This window comes from Salvelinus alpinus, chromosome 23, assembly GCF_045679555.1.
Source record: "Salvelinus alpinus chromosome 23, SLU_Salpinus.1, whole genome shotgun sequence".
NCBI classification, from domain to species: domain Eukaryota; kingdom Metazoa; phylum Chordata; class Actinopteri; order Salmoniformes; family Salmonidae; genus Salvelinus; species Salvelinus alpinus.
In genome coordinates, this window is record NC_092108.1 from 14,999,824 (window position 1) to 15,010,498 (window position 10,675).

At 43.7% G+C, this 10,675-nt stretch overlaps 1 protein-coding gene across 1 annotated transcript; it reads right to left on the reverse strand.

Annotated features, from left to right (window-relative positions):
* Positions 1-232: 232 nt before the first annotated feature.
* Positions 233-7,843, reverse strand: LOC139550305 (fizzy-related protein homolog). Its single transcript, XM_071361115.1, has 13 exons — positions 7,685-7,843; positions 6,280-6,350; positions 5,269-5,397; positions 4,829-4,892; positions 4,564-4,694; positions 4,331-4,413; positions 3,994-4,177; positions 3,778-3,843; positions 3,495-3,597; positions 3,093-3,277; positions 2,502-2,735; positions 2,145-2,342; positions 233-1,963 (listed from the first exon to the last, which is right to left on the reverse strand). The coding sequence occupies exons 2-13, from the start codon at positions 6,346-6,348 to the stop codon at positions 1,922-1,924; spliced, it is 1,488 nt and encodes a 495-aa protein (XP_071217216.1). The 5' UTR covers positions 6,349-6,350; positions 7,685-7,843; the 3' UTR covers positions 233-1,921.
* Positions 7,844-10,675: the final 2,832 nt, after the last annotated feature.

Consider the following 10,675-nt stretch of genomic DNA (forward strand, 5'->3'; position numbering starts at 1 on the left):
AGCTCTTTAGCAATAGTGATGTCTGTCTTGAGGGATTATTCCACACGTTCTGCCGATTACACATGCCCCACATTCCCATTCACACACAGTTGATGATACAAACAATTACACATGCTCCACATTCCCATTCATAGACACAGTTGATCACACAAACAATTACACATGCTCCACATTCCCATTCATAGACACAGTTGATACAAACAGATAAAAACGTACACTCAAAAACCTTATATACAATCACTTTTTTTTAATTTTTAAATTCCGTTTCTCTCAGTACAGAAATATTTATCTTCATAACATTCTTTAGGCATTTCAAGTTGGCAGCATTCTTTGTTTTTATTTGTTTCTAAGTGGCATAAAAGGAGTACAAATGCTTATTTAGGACTGGAGCTAGTATATACACCGAACAGATCAGCGTTCCACCTTTCTCAGATAATATTAAACTCTCAGAACAAGCTATGGGTGTACTACTGGACACTAACACAGCTCAAATAAATACCACTCATTCAAAGATGGCACACCAGGTCACTCCAACACCACATCCAAACTGAGGAAATGAAAAATAATCACTAGAAAAATCGGCCTAAACATTTCTTTTAAATGAATTACAACAAAATGAGATTTTCACATCTGCTTAGAGTCAAGAGCAAAACGATAAGTGCCATGGACTAAATATATATTTGTTAAAAAAAAAAAATTATACCACAGACACACACAGCACAATGCACTAGTAATGCCTTTAAGAGGCCATCAACATCTTTACTTTTTTCTTTACAGTGACTTTCAGTTCCTGCTACACCCAGGAAAAAAAGTTACCCTGATTATGATTAAAAATGTTACTTTTGATATTTCAGTTTTTTCTTTCTTATATAAGTCTCAATGCAAAGGTTATGCCTAGTTATTTACATCTGTTTTGAATGCTACTAGTCCATTATCAGACTGAGTGCAATTGTAACTCAAGACAGCAATAATGTGAAATGTGTCTAGGTTAATGTAGGTTAAAGATAGAAACTGGTTAAAAAAGATAACTGCCAAAACAATACGAGTATATATAGTTTGTTTGCGGCCACTGCTCAAATTATAAATTGCAGATTTTTTTCTAATTAAAAAAACATAAGATTTCCGCCATTATTATTATCACGCATCATCACACTTCAAATGAACTTAAAAAGGTGTTTTTACAAGGTGAATAAATTACAATGGTCTACAACATGCAAAAAAACAGTGAGCTCCCACCTCTCAAGCCCTAGGGTTAACCATCACTAGTTTACAAACTGGTACAGGACAGCTCACCCTGAAGTCAAAGCATGTCATACATTTCCATACCTTCAATGGTGAAAACATGAGTTTGATTTTAGACATGAACTATCCCTTTAAGGCAGGCACAACCACAAAAGCATCAGGCTCTTCACAAAGTCTGACACGTAACATTAACACACAGAAAACAAAACCCAAACACAGGCTGCAGAAGCAGACTGGCGACGACACGTGATAACAATGTTTAAAAAAAGAAAAACAATAAATAAACATTCAATAAAAGGACAAACTTCGTATTTGGCAGGTATGCACACAGTGTCTGTCAAAAAACAGAATCACTTGGGGGAAAGGAAAGTTCCAGAGTCCTCTTCTTTCTCTTCCTGGGAAAGCACCAATATTACTGTATGGGGGTGTGGCCTTGTGATGTCACACTGGTTATGATGGGCGGTGAGGCAGTGGAAGAAGACTCCTCTATCGGCTTGACGACCTGGCCTTGGGTATGTGAAAGGACCCTAGCCTACCAGAGGCCTAGGAAGAGATAAGGGGTCGGACTTGTGTGCAGTACATTATTCCCTATGGGCTTGTTCCCCCACCCCGCTTGTCCCCCCCCCTGCTTGTTCCCCCACCCCGCTTGTTCCCCTGCCGGACAGCTGCGCCCCTCTGGCTACCGGATCCTGGTGAACAGGTTCAGAACAGATACAGACTCCTGCAGAGGAAGAGAGCAGGGGTCAGATCTCTAAAACACTACAATCCTCTATATCAGCTGAGACAGTGGTTTTGCTTATTGGGTTGTTATTGGTAACAAAATAATTTGAAAGGTAGACTTCATATGGGGCACAGGCAGCACCAAAATCTATGACCCCAATCAATATGAGGTGTCTGGCTACCTTGGTGGACCTCATCTTGCTGAAGACGTTCCAGAAGCGCAGCGTCTCGTCTCCGGCTCCTGTGACGATGGCCTCTCCGTCTGGGGACATGGCCAGGTAAAGCACTCTGTAGGAGTGGCCTGTGAGTTTGGCTACCTGTGTGAGGGAAGGGTACTTCCACACCAAGATCTGGTTCTGGGAGTAGCCGTGTGTGCTTACCTGGAGGTAAAAAGGATTTTAGTCACAAATGTTTAGGAGTCAAAATGATTTCCTTTAAAAAGGGCCTGTCTTTGTGCCAAATATATGGAAAATATCACATTTCATACAAATGTTTGTCTCCCACAGAATGACCCTAAAAAGCCGCCCCTACCTACGTACCAGTTCATTGGTGTGCTTGGACCAGGCCAGGTTGCAGACCTGGGAGCCCGTGTCGGTGCACTGCAGGGGCTGGCCTGTCAGGGTGTTCCAGAAGCGGATGCAGCGGTCGGCCGTGCCCCCTCCAGACGCCAGCAGGCCATGCTGATGGGGGGACCAGGCGATGGCCTTCACTGCTGCCAGGTGCTCCGTGTACTGCTGCACCGGGAGAACGCTGGAGTGGTTCCATACCAGCAGCTATGGGGAGGTATTGTTATTTTTCTGGGAAGTTAATGCCATAGGATAAGGATAAAAGCAGGAGTGTACAATAGTTATTCAAGAGGTTTGTGTGTGTCCTGCAATCCCTCCGAGGCCAGTAGCTGGTGGTCTGTGCTGTGTGTACCTTGTTGTCATTTCCCTCCGAGGCCAGTAGCTGGTGGTCTGTGCTGTGTGTACCTTGTTGTCATTTCCCCCTGAGGCCAGTAGCTGGTGGTCTGTGCTGTGTATACCTTGTTGTCATTTCCCCCTGAGGCCAGTAGCTGGTGGTCTGTGCTGTGTGTACCTTGTTGTCATTTCCCCCTGAGGCCAGTAGCTGGTGGTCTGTGCTGTGTATACCTTGTTGTCATTTCCCCCTGAGGCCAGTAGCTGGTGGTCTGTGCTCCACTTGAGGCCGCAAACTTCCTGTCGGTGTCCCTGGAGACGACGTTCTGACTGGAGGGGCGGGGCCCGGATGTCCCTCTGCAGGATAACCCTGTCACGACTGCCAGACGACAACTGGTCGGCATTCCACGCCAACGCACCTAGAGAAAGATTGAGCAAAAAATATAAAAACAGCTGAAATGCACTCAGTTTTCATAGTTTTCTTTTGACTAAAGGATGAATATTTCATGATGAAGCCATAGCAATAGAGTTACTAGATATTATATTCTATGGTTGCAGCACTACCGTTCCTCTGACTCAGAGGAGAAGCTCTCCTCTTCTCTCTGTAGGACAGCCAGCCGGCCTCCTTCTACTCACCCACTCTGGCTGTGTGTCCCTCCAGTACTGACAGTTTCTTCCCTGCTGCCGCGTCCCAGATCTGTACATAGCCCTTATGAGTCCCCACCGCTACTAAGTTCCCCTTGAGAAACCACACACACACACACACACAGAAGAGTACAATAACTGGACACACATGGTATCAGGGCATATCCATCACACCCCCTGAAGCATATAGAGCCAGGACTACAGAGCCCTGGAGGTATAGGGTAAACAAGGGGTGTCCATGACAACACATAGGAGTTAAAGCAGACAGACTCACCCTCTCTGACCAGCCCACTGACGTGACAGAGTCCCCTTCCACTGACAAGTCACACAGACGCGTCACCTGAAGACCAAAAGACACAATCCATAGATTGTCAATTTCCAATTCACATCATATGAAAGAGTTTATGAAAGAAAGGTATTTGCGATAAATGGAGACAGTGTCACTGATTTCAGTGTGATAACACACAAACATTCACACACACACACACACCTGGCTAGTGCAGGCGCTCCAGAGGTAGACGCAGGTTCCCAGGCCGACACTGAGGACGTTGAGGGAGGACCAGTCCACCAGGTTGAGGTAGAAGTCATCCTGCAGCTCTGGAGCATCAAGCACCTTGAAGGGGATCTTAGAGATCTTACGAGTGGGTTTCCTAGGTGACCGTAACAGCTTCTGACTACAAGGAGGGAGACAAGGAGACAAGACGAATGACTCATTCAATGTGACACAGAAAAGACTCATTATAATGGAATGAGAGGGACAGGAGAACTAGAACACCACTGTTAGCCATATAATATAAAACCAATGCATAAGTGAAAGTGGTGAATACCTGTTGCTGCTAACAGGAGACAAGGAGTATGGAGACACTGTGTTACCATCCTCGGGTAGAGATCGTTTGGCACTGACAGAATACTGTAAACACAAACAACTGGCATATTTAGTATCAACGGTAAACATGTTGTACGACTAATAAATTAAAACTGCAGCACACACAATACACTACCCCTGGTAGCTTTGAAAAAGACGCTATTCCAACAATGTATAAGGGCCTATGTTAAGTACACTGAAGAGGCTCCTCTTGGCGGGGGTGGAGGGCTGGAGGCGGCGGTCTTCTGACTGGGGGTCCTGGACCTTCTCTATGCCTGCCCCCAGCAGCTCGTTCTTCAGTAGGGCAGAGTACGCCAGGCCGTCCGCTAGAAGGAGGGAGGGGTATGTTAATCTCCATTTTAATGGGTATGAATGAATGAGTAAAACAGAATCAATGAGTAAAACAGAATCAATGCACACTACAGAAACACAATAAATTCAACAGAGTCAATAGGCTTACCTTTGCTAGTGTCTGTTGTGCCATCCTTTGTCTTCCTGTTCTGATTGTGAGACTTCTCATTCTCCTACACAACAACATTAACAATGACTAATATGTAGAGACAGGAGAGGAGCACTTCATTGGTTTATAGTTAATCCATGAGGTGCTCTTTGATCATGGGGTGAAATACTGTACATGATTTGATGCTGGATAGTAAACAATGCCGGAAAAGCCTTTGCAACCAAACTTCCGGAAGTAATCAAGGCACTCTCATGTAGTGGAACAATTTTAAAAGCCTTTATTGTTTAATGCATAGCAAAAAATGTTAAATGCACCGACATGGTGCAGCTACAACACCCTTCATTAGGGTGACAGAGAAACCCAGCAAGTGACACGATCAACACAGATATAAAACTTGGGGCACAAAAAAAAATCCCAAAGTGCATTGCGGGGGGACTCACGTTGATGCGGTGGAAGTTAACGCTCCAGTTGGCGCCGGCGCGGGAGGGGATGAAGCGGTCGCCATGTTTGCTTGGTGACGACAGGGGGGAGTTGGTGGGTGTCAGGGCTCGTACTGTATCTATGGCCTTCTTCATGGGGAGAGAGAAGGGGATACAGGGTCAGAGAGGGACTCGTCCACAGAGAGGACAATTTAACCACGAGAGATGAGAAAAAGACAATCATTGCACATTAATAGCTCATGAGATCCGCAGAGCCCAAATAAGATAAACAATTAACTAAGGGGGTTTCGTGATTCACAGGTGAGGTGTTCAATAGAGATACAATTAAAAGGAATACTCTAAGATATAGCCTATGCCTATTTTCTAATGGGTTTCCACAGGGAGAGAGGGGAGAAACTTGACTTAAAGTAAACAGGAGGGGTCAATCAGAGAGGTGGTTTTAATGCAGACAAAACATCAGGGGACCTGACAGAGCGACTAATTGAATAAAACCGTAGCTTTTAGACTTCACACACTGTTTGACAGCAAAGCTCTTGTGTCACACATTAGACACCCTCTTTAGTCTTCACAAAGCAGTTTGTTATTAAACATGTAAGGGAGGAGCCAGTATCAGACTATTGTCAAGCTAATCTGAAAAAATCTATATAGTCTTTGTTCAGTAGCTGTCAACTTCAAACACTGACAGTGTGTTCTGCTTAGGCTAAATGTATGTCTGATATAGTTTAGCAAGAAAATAATACACAAACTGGTTCTCTAGTACACCTGACCTACTTTCAGGGGATTTGTATCTCTGGATAGATGACCATACGCTTCGTCCCATCAACTGAACTAGAACTTACTCTTGAAATCCCTGAACATTATGCTGTCAGCTGAGTGTGCCAACCAATTCCGACAAATACATCTAGATGTTGGCATCTATGAACATCATATGCCATCTCAATACAGAATGATATTGTGCAACACAAGCCAATCCAGAATAATACACAACTTTTATTGAGTCTATGCACTTACTAAAGGGCTGGCGTTCTCATTCTGGATGTTGATCTGCCTGAGCAGCCGACACTCATAGTCCTGGTCCATATCTGTAAAGGAGCACATTTACATTTCAGTCATTTAGCGAACACTCTTATCCAGAGCAACTAGGGTTAAGTACCTTGCTCAAGGGCACATCTACAGGCTCGCGGATTTGAACCAGCAACCTTCTGGTTACTGGCACAATGCTCTTAACTGCTAGGCTACCTGCCGCCCTACAACAGGGACGTAGTAGGCCAACACAATATTTGGAAAACATTTTTGCAACAAAAATTTGAGCTTCTATTGGACAAATGCAGGTAGGTCCCTCCTCAATTTGTTCCGTTTCGCTCTATAAATTCACCCCCAGAAAAGATACAGCATGGATATAACTTCAAACGTTGTCATCTAAACAGATCCCCCCCCAAAAAATATATTTTATTTAAATAGGCAAGTCAGTTTAGAACAAATTCGTATTTACAATGACGGCCTTGTTAACTGCCTTGTTCAGGGGCAGAACGACACATTTTTACCTTGCCAACTCAGGGATTCGATCCAGCATCCTTTCGGTTACTGGCCCAACGCTCTAACCACTAGGCTACCTGCTGCCTCTATGACAGTGGTTCCCAACCAGGGGTACTTGGCCTACTGGTAAAATTGACTTGACTTCAGCAGTACTCCTGGCAGAGAAAAATTAACTTGTTGGTACAGTAACCACTACTATATTATACTGCGTGGTGTATATAAACTCAACACCTCAGATTCATGGCACTGCTTTGACTTCTGGAAATTGTACCTAACTATTGAGGTCGTTTTGTGTGGAGACTTGACCAGCTGGTTCACTAATCTCAATTTATCTTCTGTCGTGTTTGTTGTGTATATAGTACCATCAGAAACCTGTTGGTATTGCTTATTAATGTCGTGACCTGTAAACTTAGCCCATTGACAGAAGGCCTCAGAACGGATGAACATCACTTCCATCCCATAACTAACATTACGCTTGTCACTTTCATGTATCTCGATGAAGGAGTGGAAATATGAGGTTTTCTAGGAATTTCGTATTTGAGCTCTACTAGTCTGCTCAACAAATACTAATCGATGTTGTAGACAGCTAACGTTAGCTAATTAGTCGACAAACCTGAGTGCTCGTTGCACTAGCTAGCTACAAAGCTAACGTTAGCTAGTTAGTCATTAATAGCTAGCTAACGTAGTTCAAGACAAGAGAACCAACATGAGCGCCACTTTTAAAACCCATTAGAAAAGGCCACTGATAGTAGCTAGACTACCATTAGCACGCTGAATAGGCTAAAAGTTAGCACTATCTAGCTAACGTGCGCTATTGTGATTGTTTATCTCCAAACGTTCGAACTTGTTTCTCACACCATTATTTTTCAGATTGACCTACCGTGCAGCGTCAAAGACTCTCAGTTATGCACCAAGTTTGAGACGGTTTATTTGGCGAGATTTTTTGTAAAATAAATCAATTTTATTTATTCTCCAGCCCAGACAGAGACAAATGTTTAGACCAACAAATCGAACAAACGCTCGACTGGGATTCGCAAAGCAACATGGGAATGGCGCGGTGACGTCACTGTTTTTGAATCACACATTTTACGTCGTCAAGGGAACAGAGGGTTTCCACTAGTTAGCACAGCCACAAAGTCAACGCTTAGCTTTTCGGTCATAATTTAAGGTTAGGGTTAAGCATAACGTTAGCAGTATGGTTAAGGTTGGGGTTAGGTGTATAATCAGATTTTATGAAGAGAAATGGTAGAAAAAGTTGTTGTTTTTTACTTTGTGTTTATGGTAACGAATGACTACCAGGCAGAGGGGCAGGCAGGGAGGTGAAACCAGTGACCACAGTTTCTAAACCATCTTTGATGAAACATCTTTAGGGGACATTACTGTGCTAAAGATATCATAAAAATGTCAATTACTTTGAAGTGAAACTAAGAAGAAGGAAGAAGCACCAAAATGTGATAGTCTCTTTGTTACAGTTGAGACATTCCATTGAAAGCTAATAATGGGCTCGTTTGAGTAGTACGGCTAAAGCAACCGACTGTAGCCGAAAGTCGAGGAGTGGAGTCGACAGGAGGTGAACTGCAACATAAAACGTTTTCTTTATAATGTCAAATTAAACATGTCTCCAACCCCCATATCACACACTCATGAACTGAAATCATATGTGTGTTCATTATACAGTCAATTGAGAGAGAGCCTCAAATATCACACCAATTTGTATATATCCCAGGTAAATTGGATTCTGTTAGTGATTGGTCGTTTGCGAACGAGTCGGCTCTTGTAGGTGAACGTTGGGAGCCGGCTCACATATCAGAAGAGACAAATATATTTATTAAAAAATTAAGATATAAATAATCAAAATATTTAAATGAATAGGATTAACTAATTCAAAGAACGAAAAAGTAAATAAAATAATATAGGCCTAATTGCTCAAGCGCAATCAGACACGCAGTGTCAACCAATGAACCAAAGATGCGCGAGGGAAGGCCGAGCCAACTCACTCACAGTCACACACTTAGCAAACGAAGAGAGAGGAAGGACAGCTGTGAAAACAACAGCTGGAAAATCAGTCTGAAGCACAGTAGCATTTGGATGCATTTGAATAAACAAGACAATGTTAGAGCACAGTGTAGAATTTGCCAAAACAAAATCTCATATAAAGCCGGTTCTACGCACAACCTACACCGGTTTATGCGAACTGTGCACCCAACTGTGAAGCTAGCTGTAGCAGAGCTTCGAGAAACTAGCGGGCCTGCTAGTGATAGTGGTGGAGCCAGTATCCACTCAGTCAAGTAGGCCTACTCCGCGACCCACAGCAACGCAGTCTTCTATGGACCAGTTTATGCCAAAGTCTATGTAGCAAAACAAGGCCAAATTGATATTGCATTGGCTTTAAATGATTGCCACCGATTTCCAGCCATTTTCGATCGTGGAGAACAGAGGTTTTAGAAATTATAGCAATAGTCTAAATCCAATGTACACAATTCCAAGCAGGAAAACCCTTTCAAAATCACTTATTCCACACTGTACAAGAGCACACAGGCTTCAGTGCTGGAAAGAGTCCAAAAAGCTACTGCAGTTTGCCTTACCACTAACTGCTGGACATCAAGGGTAACCACTTCTTACATGTCGGTTACATGTCACTTCTTTGAAGATTTTTCAATGTCTAGCTGTCTTCTGGACTGCTTTGAGTTCAATGACAGACTCACCTCAGAAAACTTGGCAGAGGAACTGTTGGGAGTGGCCAGAGAATGGCAAGTAGATGGAAAAGTGGTCTGTTGTGTTAGCGACAATGCAGGTAACATAACCAAAGCCATGAAAATCTTAAAATAGACCCATCATCCATGTCTTGCCCACACAATCAACCTGATTGTAAGAGATGCTCTGAAGGAGCACAGTAGGTGCTGAAAAACGCAAGTCTGCACAACGCCAGATGGGGGATGCCTGAGCTGAGGCCTAAACAAGACTGCACTACAAGGTGGAATTCAACATTTTATATGTTGAAGCGGTTTCTTGAGTCAAAGGATGCCATCATCTCTACCCTGGCCATTGTCAATGCACCTGTTGATGCTCTGACCCAAGAGGAATGGGAGGTGGTGGAGGAGGTGTGCAGAGTCCTGGAACCCTTTGAGCAGGTCACTGTGGAGATCAGTGGAGAGGTACAGTAAGCAGTTATTACTACATCATTATTTAATCCAGTATTATATATGCATATGAGCAGTAGATGAGAATGTAGAATCAGTAGACAAAACATGAACCTGAACTAATAAGTTACTGTTCTCTCTTTTCAGCTATGTGACAGCCTCAAAAGTGAAACTCCTGTGTAAGGGTCTGCAGCGAATCACAGCCAACCGCCAGAGAGAAGCAAACGTAACCACAGGACATGTGGTAGAGTTGATGGACACCCTATGTTCATCAATGGACAGAAAGTTCCACAGAAGGGAATATAATCACGTGCTATCAGAAACCGCTGCACTTGACCCCATGTTTAAGAAGTTAGCCTTCAGTGATGCCAGAGCGATTGATGAGGCTCTTCAAAGAATAACCTCAGTAGCAGGGAGGGACAGCCCCAGCAGTCAGCTGGCTCAGGCACCAGGGCAACAGGAAGAAGAGGGATCAGATGGAGCAGAAGCACCAGCAGTAGTGCCACAAACATCTGCTGTTTGGATGCTGTTTGACGAGAGAGCAACTGGGGATGCAGCACGAAGGAATCCCTCAGCAGATGCCATAATGGAGGTCCGGTCCTATATGGAGGAGCTCCTCCTCCAAAGATCTGCAGATCCTCTGAGCTGGTGGAAGAACAAGGCCTCTGTCTACCCACAGCTTACTAAAGTCATGACAGGGAGACTCTGCATAGTGGCCACATCCTTTCCCT